General features: G+C 40.1%; 1 protein-coding gene and 1 pseudogene across 1 annotated transcript in view; both read left to right on the forward strand.

Annotated features, from left to right (window-relative positions):
* The first annotated feature begins 921 nt into the window (after positions 1–921).
* The window catches only part of kcnq2a (potassium voltage-gated channel, KQT-like subfamily, member 2a), a 35,162-nt gene continuing 19,569 nt past the window's right edge, over positions 922–16,514 (forward strand). Inside the window, exons 1-2 of the mRNA XM_088006873.1 lie at positions 922–1,437; positions 13,032–13,122. Coding sequence (XP_087862999.1) covers positions 1,139–1,437; positions 13,032–13,122 — 390 coding nt within the window. The 5' untranslated portion in view covers positions 922–1,138. The remainder of the gene's footprint in view (positions 1,438–13,031; positions 13,123–16,514) is intronic.
* LOC106910133 (general transcription factor II-I repeat domain-containing protein 2B pseudogene) lies at positions 6,342–7,546 on the forward strand (annotated as a pseudogene).

Raw genomic sequence — 16,514 nt, forward strand, 5'->3', positions numbered from 1 at the left:
TTTGCTGCCAGTCAAATTCTCCAAACTGCTTTGCACCTCAAGCTAGCAAAAGATACTAAATATGTAACTTTACACGTCCAGGGCTTGTAAAGATACAACCCCCAAAGCAGGTTGGATATTCTATTTGCATTATTTTCTATCTTTACCTAAGCTGGAACCTCCGTAACATGAAAATTATTTTTGGCAGTCCAATAATATTTGGTTTCATTTACCAAGATTAAATAATTAGATAGCATACCACCAGTAAACTATACATAAGCCTAACGTCTTAATATCATCATTCATGAACTGGGCAGTTGCACAGAATTCCAATAAAGCTGATAAAATACATTTTTGCTGACAATATTATAAAAATTGGTAAATTGGTGTTTGAAGAGGACATAATTTTAAGCGTTTGCATGGACGTTTGTGTCATTATTGTTTCCAGTGAAATCCAGCCCTAATTCATCCTGACATATATGCCTTCTGGTATCCATTTCTCATAGTGTAGAAAGCTACACATATGAATATTGCATAGCAGTGCATCATTCAATAAAAGCTTTCATTGTAGCGGCTCTCCTGGGCTGAAGTTGAGTAGAGAGAAGCCGGGGTTACATCAGGCTGTGTTTTTAAGACCAGAGCAGATACTTTTAAAAAGTAGACTAAAGTAGACTGATACCTGTTATTTCCTTCATATTGACAACTTGTAATGATTTTTTGACAATTTTCTGCATCAGCAACCAGAACAGAAAGCCTGGTCTGCATGTTGGGTTTGAATTTACATCCTAATGCACGTCTTAGTCATTAAAGCCATTACTTCTAGTTTGATCATGACTGTATTTCATGTGCATGCCTCCTGCTGTGCCCGTCAGGCTGCCGGAAGGGAAGATAAATAGACAGGAGGACACACATTGGGTTTCTGCAGGGACCGACACGGCAGCAGCAGCAGCAGGAGCAGCAGCAGCAGCAGCAGCAGCAGCAGCAGCAGCAGCAGCAGGAGCAGCAGCAGCAGGAGCAGCAGCAGGAGCAGCAGCAGGAGCAGCAGCAGCAGGAGCAGCAGCAGGAGCAGCAGCAGCAGGAGCACACACCCCTCAGCCGGTGATGCATCCCCGCGGCAAGGACACCGACAACTCCTCCTCAGAGTCGCCTCGACTTTAGGATGGTGCAGAAATCTCTCAACGGCGGGGTTTACCCAACTGAAGGCGGAGAGAAAAAGCACAAAGTCGGCTTTGTCGGCTTGGACCCCGGCGCTCCGGAATCAACCAGGGACGGGGCGCTGCTCATTGCGGGCTCGGAGAGCACCAAGCGGGGCGGCATCCTCAGCAAACCCAGGTCCAGCATCTCCTGCGGGAGACCCAGACCGTCGAAGAAAAATGCCAGCTACCGGAAACTACAGAGTTTTCTCTACAACGCGCTGGAGAGACCGCGGGGATGGGCGTTCGTCTACCACGCTTACGTGTAAGTGCTGTTCCAGTTTTACTTGGCTATATATATATATATATATATATATATATATATATATATATATATATATATATATATATATATATATATATATATATATATATAATTTTTTTTTTGTGTCGGTTATCGTGGCCTTTCTGACTGACTCGGGGTGGGGGAAGCTTGGTGGAGTTTGGAGAGTCTCTGCTCACCTGCAGTCAGTCTGTTCGCTGTTTCAGCCTCCAGTTCTGCTCCTTCATGCTGATTGTCATGATGCGGCAGCTTTCAGCACCGCTCAGTGCGGACAGCTCCGGGCCGCCTCGGTACTTTTGTCCGAACATCGCAGAGGTTCTGCTCCGGAATGACTCCACACTTATCCAGCTGCCGCTTTCTGCAGTCAAACTGAAGCTTTATGGGGTTTAAACGGCTACAAGCACTTTAGTTCTTGTCTTTGTGACTCAGGATTAAGTTCGTCTGGGTTCTTATTTCCTGTTTAAGGTTTGTTCTGATCATGAAGAAGTTGTTTATTTATTTTCCTCCATTCAGTATTAGTGGCTTCTAAGTTTAAGGGATTACAGTAAAAAAATATATATATTTTTGACACTGCATGTAAAGAAAGAAAATGTTTTGAACAAAGAAAAGAACTGATTAAACAAACAGTTGAAAAAAAACAAAACATTAAACTGTAAAATTCTGCACATTTTAGGCTCCCAGGGTGGATCTTGGCTCAAGGAGCAAAGAAACTAAATCTTTCTCCTCATAGTTTAAATCTGCTGCTGAGAACATTTATTAGCTACCAGATCCCTGATGACCTGAGGTGACTACATATTAGACATGCAGAGTCAGAAGAGTTTTGATTTGATGACGTCTTATTTCCAGGTTGAGCCTGGAAATAAGACTCAGCCTTATTTGAGATTACTGTAATGACTGAGCCATTACAGTAATCTCACCTACTGCAAGTGAAATCATACACATATTTTTTCTTCTATCAGATTTTTGTTTGTATTTGGCAAACGTACTAATGGACTTTAAGAGGCTGTTAAGGTTGAGGTTTGATTAGTTGCATCTAGTTTTCTGGCATTTTAGCTCTGCATCAAGTCAAGCTGAGTTCTTGGATCTTGGATCAAAAAAGTTTAGTCTTTCCTGCATTAAGCTGAAGGAAGCTCTGTCCATCTGCTGAGATGATGAAAAAGCAACAGGAAGTTGTGTGTCATCAATGATGATGTAATAATGGTGTAATTAGAGACTTTAAAGTCTGTGATCTGTTTTTTCTATTTAAATAATTGTCTTTTGCTATTTCATTTTCTGAAACAAAATGAGTGAGTAAACAGCAGATGGATATTTTGCTAAAGATGTAGCGCAATAATTTAAGATTAAATCTGTTAAAATAGTCAGAAGAATTATAACTCAAGGTTCCCCTAATGCTTTTCATAATTAAAAATAAATATGTTTGAACTCTCTTTAATTTTTAGACACCTCATATCTACATGCAGAACTTTGGAAAAGTTTTCACGCCTCCTGATATTTTGCATCTCGGATCTTCAGCACTCAATGTACTTTTAATGAATTTATAAACTCAGTTTTTCCAAATTAAGAGCTGAAAAATACAAAAATTCTAATTCATTAAGTACTCCTGCCCTCCTGCCATCACAGCGTTGTCTCAGATTTACACATACTGACATGCAGTTCAGCCAAACTGAACATTTTCTTTATTTTTTTTAGGAAAGACAGAAACTAAAAGTCCACATTCAAGTGACTGACTGAACAGAGCTGTGAGATTTATTTCGTATATTGTTTTGCTTTATCATCTCCTGTACTAATCTGTCTTCATGATGCTGCATCTTATTTAATGTTCTCTCTTTGTTATTTTCTACAAAAAAGCAACCATAGTTTATTTTCTTCCAGTTCACAAACATGCATTACTTTATGTGACCAATCACAAAATTTCCTCGTAAAATACATCAAAGTTTGTTTGTGATATAATAAAATATAAAAAGCTCCTGAGTGTCTTCATGTAGTTTAAACCTCCTGTGGTTTGTATTTGTACAGTGCTCAGATGAAAACGTGTTTGGATTTGTTTCAAAGCGTCCGTCGCTTTTTGCTTTGGTCAGATACCGAACTGTGATCGGCAACCAGCAGAGAAAATGGCCACAACAGCAATCAGGCTCCACTGGCATCCTGGAGACCCTGCACACACACACACACACACACACACACACACACACACACACACACACACACACACACACACACACACACACTACTGGGGGACTTTTGAAATATTAACGGTTTTCTGCTCCAGTAGCAGCAAGCAGCTTTTTAACAGTCTTTTTGCTCTCTGGCAGACTTTTGCTGACCAGTGTTGTTCTTTGTTTGAATGTTTCTGTTTCTAATGGGATTCAGGTGATTAAAATGTGATCTTACTGGTAAATGTAACTGAACAAAGCAGCGCTGTCGCAAAGTGAAGCTTCACACAGAAAACATTCAATCTCAATCTTATTCCAAAGGATTTCTGCACAGCAAACCACAACTTTGTGTGTTTGTTTTATGAATTATTCATAACCCTCACACTTCATTTAATCTTCCAACTCGCTGCTTCAGCCCTGATGATTTATAAAGCTATCATGTGGAAACATCAGTCACGTCTTTTTCAGACTTCTTCCTGAAGTTGTGGCTAACAAACTCGACAAATTCTTAAACATTCTATTTGCAAACAAAACTAAAATACAAAAATGTGAACCTCATTGGCCGCTTCAACGTGAAAGGGTTAATACAGAAACTCCATGTAGCCTCTTGTTGCAGCCCAGCTATGAGCCTCGGTGTCTCACCAAACCTCTCCATCAATTAAGAAAAAATAAAGCATGCTGCCAAATACAGAGTGCAGCGTGTAACTAAAAATATGTGCCTAAATGAAACAGCAAATTAAACATTGGTTCCACTCCGGTAACCTCTGCACAACTTATAATAAACATAAAATATTTTACATCACTTTGTCTACACCAACTTAAAATCATGAAATTAAACCAAACTGTGTAACTGCCGCCGATGGCAGCCACACAGCCTCTAACTTTACAAACAGCAGCAGCAGCAAATATCAGGTTTTGTTTGATAAGCAGAGCTGTAGCACTGTTAATAATAATTCATGTTTTCAGCTTATGTACAAACTAATGGTAGCACTGCAGCATAGCTAGCTGCTATGGGAAGTTAGAACAGGAGTTCTTACACAGTCTGGAAGAAGGTGGAATTTGTTTTTATTCATTTCTAGATACAGAAAAATATGTGTGTTTCCTAACATATCTACTGACAGTTGCTTGGGCAGCTTTGAATCTGAAATCAAATGTGGTTTTTAAACAACAGTTTAACAAAAGTTTTTCAAATTTATGTTGAATTTTATTTTTGTAAACTAGTTAATCTTAGAATGCTTCTATAGTGTCACATAATCTGAAACAGAACTGATGTATTTTAGATCAGATGCTAAAAGAAAAGCACTGAAAAAGCTTTTTCTAACCTGAAACCAAGTTTCTTCAGCATGAACAGGATAAAACCTCAAATCTCCAGAATGTTCTAAAAACTGTTGGAAAAATCTAGAAATCTTGGTCTGGATGAAAAAATAAAAATAAAACCTAACTGCTTCAAGAGTTATGTTTGTGTTTGTGTTTTTTGGTTATGCAGGAACCATTTTGGTAGACATTTCTCATTCCTCAGTCAAGCCCCGCCTCCTGCTGGTGATGCTGTGCATTACACTGAGGCGTCCTTAATGTCAGAGTCAAAATCAGGTTTTATTGTCATCATAGAGAAGCTCAGTGAAGTTCGTCTCAGTAGCCCATCCAAAGACGTGCTTCCCTTTAAACTTTGACTGCTCCAGTCAGTGAGTGTACTTAGCTCTTTTTTTTTTTTGTATATTTCTGTGCAAAAAACTAAATTTGATCAAATAAATTAGAAGTTTGGTTGTATAGCACGTGTCTGTATACTGGAGTAGAGAATCCATTAAATCTTTGGAGTTGTAGTTGATTCCAAAGCTGTGGGTCTGGATTCCACTCAGGGCCGTCAGACACCACATGAAATCATCTGTGTTGCTCTGTGTGTGTGTGTGTGTGTGTGTGTGTGTGTGTGTGTGTGTGTGTGTGTGTGTGTGTGTGTGTGTGTGTGTGTGTGTGTGTGTGTAAATAAATTTGTTGTGCGTTTACACATTTTCAGCCATCTCTCTCTTTTTGGCCGGTTTGTTTTGAACTCCATGACTGTTTGCTTTAAGATTCATTTACTGAAACTGTCTGAATTTATTTGTAAAGAAAGCCATGGGTTGTGTTAGAGCAAACCTGGGCATTGTACGGCCCCCGGGCCGCATACGGCCCTTTGATTGACTCTGACCGGCCCGTGTAACGTTAATTGGAAATTACAAAATAAACATATTTTCTTATTTTACCTGATGCATGGACTGAAGCTGCATTGATTTTATTTTGAAGTTGTTTTTTATTTACGTACATGATGACGCAAAACGTATATTGAGGCATGTGCGTGATTTGATCGTTGTCACTAGCAAGTCACAAGACGACTTTAGCCCTCAGAAATGTCTGCTCATTCTAAAAAAAGAAAGGTAGATGCCGAATGCAGGGTTTTCAACAAAAATTGGACTGCTAAGTGTTTATTTACTGAAGTGAGAGGTAAAGCCGTGTGTTTAGTTTGCGGGGAGCAGATCGCCGTGTTTAAGGACTACAATTTGAGTCGGCATTACGAGACGAAACACGGGGAGAAATACAAGAACGTGACATATCGTGCAATCTGGAGCTTCAGCTGCAACGTGAAGTGGCAAATTTTGACTTTTTCTCCTTGGCTTTGGATGAAAGCTGTGATGTCCGTGACACAGCCCAGTTACTTGTATTTGTCCGCGGGATAACGCCGGACTTCAAGATTACGGAGGAGCTGGCAGCAATGCGGTCGATGAAAGGAACAACTACAGGGAGCGATCTCTTCATGGAGGTGAATGCGTGCATGGACACACTGGGACTGAAATGGGACAGACTGGCAGGTGTCACAACGGACGGTTGTCCAAATTTTACAGGGAAAAATGTGGGACTTTTAAAACGTATGCAAGTGTCTGAAATCGACACAGATCAGGAATTAATATTTTTGCATTGTATTATACACCAACATGTGTTGTGCAAGTCAGTGCTAAAAATGAACCATGTTATTAATGTTGTTAGTAACATAGTAAACTTCATCAGGGCACGGGCATTGAATCACAGACAGTTTGTCGCACTTTTGGAGGACCATGGGTCTGAGCATAGTGACATCAGTTACCACACACCTGTCAGATGGCTCAGCCTGGGCAAAGTGCTAAAAAGAGTTTGGGATCTGAAAACAGAGATTCGAGAGTTTTGTGAGATGAAAGGCAAAGACATCCCAGAGCTCTCAGATGAGGACTGGATGGCAGATTTTGCATTTGCTGTTGATGTGACCGCACTGATGAATGACCTGAATACCAAACTGCAAGGCAGGGGCCTTTTTGTTCATGAAATGCACACCCTGGTGAAGGCTTTCATGAAAAAGATGCTGTTTCTTTCAAGCCAACTGGAGAACAACAATCTCACTCACATGCAAACCCTGAAAGAAGTCACACCATCAGCCGATCACCTCCGCAGGTACTCATCCATGTTAGGAGCATTGCATTGTGAGTTTTCAAGGAGATTTGAAGATCTCAGAACAATCGAGGATGAAATGCACATGATTTCCTCTCCCTTTACCTGCAGTGTGGATGATGCACCCAGTGATGTTCAGCTGGAACTCATTGACCTGCAGTCTGATGCAGTACTGGCAGAGCTCTTTAAATCAGGATCTCTGCTGGATTTCTACTCTTCTCTCAAGGAGGAGAACTTTCCAAACATGAAGAGACATGCTCAGAAGATGTTGGTTCTCTTTGGCTCTACCTACATATGTGAACAAACATTTTCAATGATGAAGTTCATGAAATCCAGGTACAGATCATCTCTCACTGACGATCATCTGTCAGCTGTGCTTCGCATCTCCACCTCAGACATTCAACCTGATTTTGATGCACTCGTTCAAGCCCAGCAGAGACTAGATTTCTCTCACTGAACAAGAAAAAATAACTTAAAAATGTAAAAAGTTTTAAATGGTTGAGTTGTGCATGATTTTAATTGTATTGTGGTTATTTTTATTTGCATGTTTAGCGTGTTTTTATGATGCCGTTTTAGGGATTAATTGCCTTTCCCATTGTTTTGTGAAATTCGCTTGAATAAATTACATTTTTTGGAAAGCAACCTCATGTTTTCATTGCTTAATTATAACTTGTACTCTTACCAGCTTGTCAAAACAATGCTATTTACTGCTTTTTACAAAGAAGTACAGTTCATATTATGCAGAATTGAGATCAGCCTTTTGGCCGGCCCTCCACAATATTTTCTGTTTCTCATGTGGCCCCATGGAAAAAATAATTCCCCACCCCTGCGTTAGAGGTTAGAGGTCATGGCTGTTGAAGCATTAAGGTTCATAAAGTCATATTTTAGTAGAATCTGGATTCTAATTCTCCTCAGGAAATGTCTTCTTCTGCATCTTTTCCTGTCATTATGTCATAGATTAGAATCTATTTAAGAGATAACAAACTGATCCAGAAAGTTTAATCTGAATCTAAATCTTGACCTTAATATTTTCTTTTTTTACTGGAAAAAATTCCATTCATAAGAATCTGAAGACTATATTTGGATCTGAAATCTCTCCAGTTCAGTTTCCTGCTCTGATTTCCTTCCTGATTGCTGAGTGGGAGAAAAGCTTCAGCAAAACCAGATTATCTCAGGTCTTCATCAGAGCTCAACGGAAGAACATTATGGAAACAGACGGTAAGGAGGAGGCGAACTGAGACTGCAGTTTGTGATCAATCAGTGGCAGCAGAATCACGTTGTTTAGTGAATGTGGGAGGCAGATTGAGGACGTGATCCAGTTCTACGTTTTGCTGAGCTGGCAATCTGAAGAAGAACTGTGGGAAGAAATAAAGGCGAGGACAAACAGGAGACAGATGTTGGCTGCCATAGGCCGAGGATTTGACTGAGTGTTTCACAGGACAGAGGTCGGCTGAGAGGAGCTCTAGTCCTGCTCTGCTGGTCCTAATATAATTATTATAGTATCTAGTCTTTTTATTTAAAAAAAAAATCTACAAACTTAGCATTTTCTCGGTGCAAAAGTTGAGTATTAAAAGTGATATATTCTTATGTATTTGATTTTTTTTTTTTTTTGGTGGGGGGACAATTTAGACTTTTCCAAGATCGGGGGGTTAGAATCCCCCTGAGTTTTCTGCCCATGCTTTAAAAGAAATTCATTTTCCTTCAACAGATAAAACCAGTCAGTGGCTGGTTTTATTAAATCATTTCTGTGTTATCACTGCTGTGTCGTGCAGAAATAATCCCTCAGAAAGTCATGAGATGACCACATACTGCTGCTGCATGTTTCTGTGTGTGGTCAGTGGAAACCTACTCCATATAGTCCTGCTGGGTTTGTTGCAGTCTAAATTTAGTGATGAGGCCGTTTGGCCCGGCGTCGTTGTGCTGAGCGCCACAGATCAATGTTTCACCATGTGCAGCCCAGAAGGAAAAGCAAACGGTTCAGCAACAACAGCAACCCTTCACCCTGACCAGCCTACCGTCACATTCCTGAGGTCCAGACAACACGTGGATGCTCATGTTTGCTGCAGCATTTTTTAGCTGGACAGACGAATGAGAAGTTTTTATGTTTAAGTTCGTTTTTGTCTGAAACAGTGTGAAATGTTGGCATAGGATGTAATGTTTTTAAAGTGAAACTGAACTTATAATGATATTGTTAATGAGATTTTTATCATCAATCCATTTTCAACATCAGCTCATCCTCTTCAGCACGTTTCACCCACATTGATAATTCAGAAACTATAAAAACCCATAAAAAGTTAGAATTTTCTGTGCTGATAATTTTACTATACTATTCTTACTATACTGATGATACTTTTCAAAAAAAATTCTTAAGGTTTATACACTTTATGTCTTTGCATTACCTGAGTTATTTATGTATTTAGCTTAGATTGCATATTTGTATGTGAGTGTTAGCATTAGCTCAGGATGCTAGTTCGGCTAGAGGATTTAGCATTTTAGCTCCATGGTAACTTGAGCAAGCAAGACTAAAAAATATTACAATATATCTTAATCAATTTTGTTTTCAAAACATGTTAACACATTAAGACCTATTTATGTGCTAAAAGCCAGGCTAACTTTTCCCCTGTTCCTAGTGCTATGTGAAGCAGAGCTAGCTGTAGCTACAAACCCAACAGGGATTTATCAAAGTGTTGCTGCAAAAATATCTTTCTAGTTCACTTCAAATCATTTTTCAAGACTTTGATTTGACTCTGCTTTCCACTTAATGATGACTCCAATCTTCTGGAGCCGTGCTCAGCTGACGGTAGCCTGATGGATAGTCGAGGTGTGTGGAGGCGCTGGAGGCAGGTTGTCCCTCTCCGCTATCCACAGGCTTCCTGACTAGCAGCTGCTGATGAACTCAGCAAGGTCGAGGTAGGAACGATTTTCATCCTGCAGCCAGCTGCGTCTTCTGCTGCATTTCAAAACGCCTTCCTCCCTGCCACTTGTTGCAATTTATGTGTTTCACGAACTGAATGTTGATTTTTCTGCTGACTTTGTGAAATGTCTGCCTGGTGACATCATAGATACTCAGATAATGAGTATCATATGTATTTACAGTATCACAAAGTGCAAGGCAGCAGTCTGACAGCAGTGATATCACTACAAAGCAGTGTTTGTGTTTAGGGAAGTCATAGTGACAAGTCTGAGTACTGGAAATGGAAGGCTGTGTTTCCAGACTGCAAAACAAAAAGTCAGAACCAGCAGACAACTCAAGGGATTCAGAGAATACACAGCAGGAAATTCAGTCAATTTAACCCCACAAAGCATGTTTCTTTTATTAGCAAGCTTACTGTGCCCATTTCTTTAGCTGAATTTATGAGGATACCTTGAATGACACAGTTTGACATACATACTATAGTAGTAGTAGTAGAGTATATACATATATACATATATATATATATATATTTTTTTTAGCAAAAATAATAAGGAAATAAAAGCTTAGTGTACAGTAGATAATCAGATGATTTCACCTCACAAGTCCGGTCTTACATCTTTACTGAAGCATTCCCCTGTTTCTTATATTTCAGATTCTGTTCATCTAATGTACAGTCATGGCCAAAAGTTTTGAGAATGATTCAAATGTTAATATTTACAAAGTCTACTACTTCAGGTTTTATAATGGCAATTTGCATATATTCCAGAATGTTATAAATAGTGATCAGCTTAACAGCAATTAATTGCAAAGTCAGTATTTGCCTAGAAAATGAACTTTATCCCCCAAAACACATTTCAACTTCATTGCAGCCCTGCCTTAAAAGGACCAGCTAACATCGTTTCAGTGATTGCTCCATTAACACAGGTGTAGGTGTTGATGAGGACAGGGCTGGAGATCAGTCTGTCATGATTAAGTAAGAATGACACCACTGGACACTTTAAAAGAGGCTGGTGCTTGGCATCATTGTTTCTCTTCTGTGAACCATGGTTATCTCTAAAGAAACACGTGCAGTCATCATTGCACTGCACAAAAATGGCCCAACAGGGAAGAGCAGCTAGAAAGATTCACCTCAGTCAACAATCTATCACATCATCAAGAACTTCCAGGAGAGGTTCCATTGTTGCCAAAAAGGCTCCAGGGCGCCAAGAAAGACCAGCAAGCGCCAGGAGCGTCTCTTAAAAGTGTTTCAGCTGCGGGATCGGGCTACCAGCAGTGCAGAGCTTGCTCAGGAATGACAGCAGGCAGGTGTGAGTACATTTGCACGCACTGTGAGGCGGAGACTCTTGGAGCAAGGCCTGGTCTCAAGGAGGGCAGCAAAGAAGCCACTTCTCTCCAGGAAAAACATCAGGGACAGACTGATATTCTGCAAAAGGTGCAGGGAGTGGACTGCTGAGGACTGGGGTAAAGTCATTTTCCGATTGTTTGGGACATCTGGAAAACAGCTTGTTCGGAGAAGACGAGGTGAGCGCTGCCACCGGTCTCGTCTCATGCCAACTGCAAACCATCCTGAAACCATTCATGTGTGAGGTTGCTTCTCAGCCAAGGGAGTCGGCTCTCTCACAGTCTGGCCTAAAAACACAGCCATGAATAAAGAATGGTACCAGAATGTCCTCCGAGAGCAACTTCTCCCAACCGTCCAAGAGCAGTTTGGTGATGAACAATGCCTTTTCCAGCATGATGGAGCATCTTGCCATAAAGCAAAGGTGATAACTAACTGGCTCAGGGAACAAAACATAGAGATTTTGGGTCCATGGCCTGGAAACTCCCCAGATCTTAATCCCATTGAAAACTTGTGGTCAATCATCAAGAGACAGGTGGACAAACAAAAACCTAGCAATTCTGACAAAATGCAAGCATTGATTGTGCAAGAAGGGACTGCTATCAGTCAGGATTTGGTCCAGAAGTTGATTGAGAGCATGCCAGGGAGAACTGCAGAGGTCCTGAAGAAGAGGGGTCAACACTGCAAATATTGACTTGTTGCATTAACTCATTCTGTCAATAAAAGCTTTTGTTACTCATATGATTGCAATTGTATTTCTGTATGTGATGAAAACATCTGACATACACACATGAAAACCAGAGGGCAGCAGATCATGTGAACATATAATATTTGTGTCATTCTCAAAACTTTTGACCATGACTGTAGATAAATGTTTATTTTGTATTTTTTTAAGCTTGCTCTGGTTGATATGATGTCATGGAACATGCTGAAAAAAGTGAGAAAAGAGCTAAAGTTGAAAGAAAAGCTTAAAATAGACTGGATAAAGTTTGATCAATTAAAAGTACCTTTATATTTTTGTATATTCTGCCTTTAATGTTACAGAAGATGCATGGTGCCTATTTTAACCTTAATGTTTTAATTAAGGTGTCATTATCACCAAAAGCTTAGAGGTTTACTAACTCTTTACCTACAGGCTAATAGTGACAGCATATCTAACTACATTGTTGCTATTAGAACTACATTACCAGCTCAAAAAACTATCAGGCAACATTTTAAGTTTATTTGATCAGTGGCGATATTTGCAGACTCAGAGAACAAAGCTAAAGGTTTCATATCAGAAAGTGTAAGACAAAAATAAACTCTTCCACACTGCCACAATCCGGCACAACAATCTGGTCACAGAGCCTTATGAGGAAAACCCTGTTGGAGCCATGCTAACTACAGAACTCAAAAGCAGCAGCTGTTTCTCATTCTACACCAGTGACTTACTGGAGTTTCAACAAACCTTTCAAACGTGATCGTCAATCACAGCCTCTCCCAGAGTTTAATTTATAAAATAACCATTCACTGAAAACAGTGAAGGTTTTGATACTGGAATTTCTTCTAGAAATTTGTGTTGTATCTCTTGGTAAAAAGTTTGAAAAAAATTGCAAATATTTTCTTGTACGTGCTAATGTGATGAGTAGAAAATCCCTTGAGCCGCCTTGCTGAAGCAAACTGTGCTTCTTGTGGTTGTACTAACTAATTAACTAACTCTTCTCTCATTCATCTTTTGCAGCTTCTTCTTGGTCTTCTCCTGCCTTATCCTGTCAGTGTTTGCCACCATCAGAGAATATAAAGACAACTCAGAAAACGCTTTGTACATCTTGGTATGTGCCGCTTTGTGTTTTGACCCTTAGCTACAGAAACTTTCAAAGTCTAACTGCTGTAAATACTGTGAAAAGCTGCTCCCTCCCTCACTTCTGAGTCTGTTCTCTATTATACAATGACAACTTATGTCATCTGATCTCATGGACACTCAGCAGGAAACCTAAATAAGAATAAGACTTGTATCACTGATGTAGTCTCACCATAAAAACTAATTAAAGGTGACCTCTTATATATATATATATATATATATATATATATATATATATATATAAATTCCCTTCTCACCCTCCACGGGTGGTCTCTTTCATCCTCTGAGCTCGGGTCCTCTACCAGAGGCCTGGGAGCTTCAGGTTCTCCTCCAGTATCTTGGCTGTGCCTAGAACTGCACATTTCTGGACTGAGATGTCTGATGTTGTTCCTGGGATCTGTTTGAGCCACTGCTCCAGTTTGGGGGTGACTGCCCCGAGGACCCCGATGACCACAGGCACCACTGTGGTCTTCACCTTCCAGGCCTTCTCCAGTTCCTCTCTGAGGCCCTGGTATTTCTCCAGTTTCTCCTTTTTCCTGATGTTGTGGTCACTTGGTATTGCTACATCCACTACAACGGCTTTCCTCTGTTCTTTATCCACCACCACAATGTCCGGTTGGTTCGCCATTATCATTTAGTTATACCAATGGGGCCAGTCATTGCCAATTGCCTGGATTTATTGTTTATTTTTTGCATTAGTTATAAATGCTACTGTGTGATCTGGCAAAATTAAAAAAATAATCTGGCAATAAATTCACCTAATTAACGTAAACATGCAAAATACTTACAGGCACAATACAGCAGCTACACAGTCAAAAGAACAACTGAAAAACCTGCAATCAGTAAAACAATATTTAACAGTGTGGCGGGGTCCTCTTATGCTTGGACAAACAAAAAAATGACTGCCCAAGGCCAGATATCACTTTAGTGACATTTATTCAATTCTTCAAGTGAGCAAAAAGGTGGCAGGTGAAGAATATATACACAGGGACGTCCAGGCAGGTTAAAAACAGACAAAACAACAGTACCTTCAAGGTAAGAGTCCATCACCTTCACTATGATATGGCAGGAGTCTAGCCACAGACTGCCTCCCTGTGGCGCAGAGCCCTGCTTTTAAAGCCACAGGCTCCGCCCACAGAAAGACCAATCAAGCAAACAAAACCAACAATTACTTCTAACTCAAATGAACTATTAAAGGATACAAAACAAATCAAAATAAGGAAAATAAATAAACTTGTAATCAAAAATACAATAATCAATTTAATAGAACTTGTAATCAAAAATACAATAACCAATTTAATAGAGAACACTCGGTATGTTCCAATGACGTCATCACCTGACTCCTGGCGCGCCACACCCGGAAATAACTCTGCTTGTAAACAAAAACTGGGAAAGTGTTTGGAAGTGAAAACAGGTTAGGATGGATGCAAACGGAAGCAGGAACACCGCGTGTGCACCACGATGAACCGCATCAGCTCAACCTTTAACAGAAATAAGTAAATTAGCGATTGTGTAGGTTTATGTGTACGCATGTTGACACGGACTCCTAATTAAGTCCCAGCTCGTGACGGCTCCTCCGTCACAAACAGTAAGACCAGGGGTGAAAGTATGGGGCTATGGTACCCCTAAAAGATTTAACGGGGGTACGCAGTACCTGCAAGAGAGGGGAGCGGCTGTCTGCTGTAAAAAATCAGTGGGTTCACTGTGCAGCCACGAGAACACCCACTAATCAGCCGTGACTGATTAGTTTTTCAAGAACAATCTAAAACATGACTTAATCAGTTAATAAGAAGGGTCCCTAACCCCCCACCATTTCATATTATTTATGAACTGTTCGTGCTTTACTAGAGCAGGGCTGCAATACGTCAATTGCAGAAGGTCTGAGTTGATCTTGGCAGCAGGTGACAATCTCTGCTCAGCTTGCGGAGCGCAGGCGGTTGCCACGGCAATGAGTGTGCTTAAATGACAAAGAGAGACGGACAAAGAGGTAGGAGTGGTTTAGAGTTGATCACCTGTTTGGGTTGTTTTACCTTTGCTTACCTTTGTCTTGGCTCTTCACAGCCGCTGTAGTTTCTGAACGTTCAATAAACGACAAACTTGGACTAATTACCTCGTCTGTCTGTGAGTATCACGTCATTTACAACAAACGTCAAACATGGTAAATATGTTTCATTAACAAACAAATGGCTTCTACCGCGATAATTATGTGAAATTAAATTTATATTTAGACAAAAGTAGTTTGGTGCTCTCTGACATCTCGCTTTGAGCTCAGAGTCTGAGAGGCTTTTCCTCTATCAAACTTTTTTTCAATCCTCTTTAGTGGAAATATTGATGTTGTTGAGACTTTCTCCAAAATAATAACCTTTCTCAACCTTTATAGCTCCACTGTGAAAATGAGGCTCTAACATTCACAAATGACAGTGAAATAAAATCCAGTCCAACATCTGGTTTGAGGTGATTCCTCTGGAACCTGTTGGAGGAAAAATATCCCAAGTTCAGAAGATGAGCTTTAACCTAACAGAGCTCTGTGGTTCCTCCTGTCAGGATGAGAGTCAGGGTGAGGAGGAGCCATGTTAGGAAGATGAAGCTGCAGGAGCTTCAGAACAAACAGGTCATGATGCTGGGCTACTGATTATCCCTCTGTCTGGACACAGGATCAATAGAACCAGTTTAAAAGATAAAATTAATGGTTATATGCCAGACATGGAAAACTGGGATGGACTCCATGCCATGATGTTCAGAATTTAGGTCTCATGGCATCTCAAGGTGTCAACATTGCAGCCAGTGGGCTGAAGGAAATACAGCTTTATTTTGTAGCAATTCAAGAGCTACCAGCTTTTATCGCTTCACAAAAAAATTTATCAGCACAGAAACTCCAAAGCACACAAAGAAGCTTATTACGGAGCCCTCCAGGAGACATGGGGAATTTTTTTTCTTTTCCGTTCAGTTCATGCGGCATAATTGAATACTGTAAGCCTTTCTTGCGGTGGCCGCCGTACTTTCTGCTTTAATATAAAGTTATGTAAAGTTTTTTCATGAATGTTAATATCTCGTTGTGAAATATCTGACGTTTTATATCTTTTTCTTTAGTATAGAAAGGCACCACAAACCTATGATATAAACAGAAACTTTCCGTAAGTAGGAAAGAAATAAAAATACATCCAAACTATTTAGACTATTTCTGAGTTATTATCGTGGGTAATCAGCCATCTGATTGTGTCTCCGTTGTGTTCATAGTCTGAATGGTTTAAAGTGCTGCTTTCAGTGCCGTTCCATCTTAGCCTTAACAGACACAAACATGCAGTAAATAAATCGATTGTCAATCAGTCTTTTGCACCAAAGAGTTAATAATAATAATAAACA

Source organism: Poecilia mexicana, unplaced genomic scaffold (genome assembly GCF_051168715.1).
Source record: "Poecilia mexicana isolate PSO_F unplaced genomic scaffold, ASM5116871v1 scaffold_7, whole genome shotgun sequence".
In the NCBI taxonomy this organism is placed as follows: domain Eukaryota; kingdom Metazoa; phylum Chordata; class Actinopteri; order Cyprinodontiformes; family Poeciliidae; genus Poecilia; species Poecilia mexicana.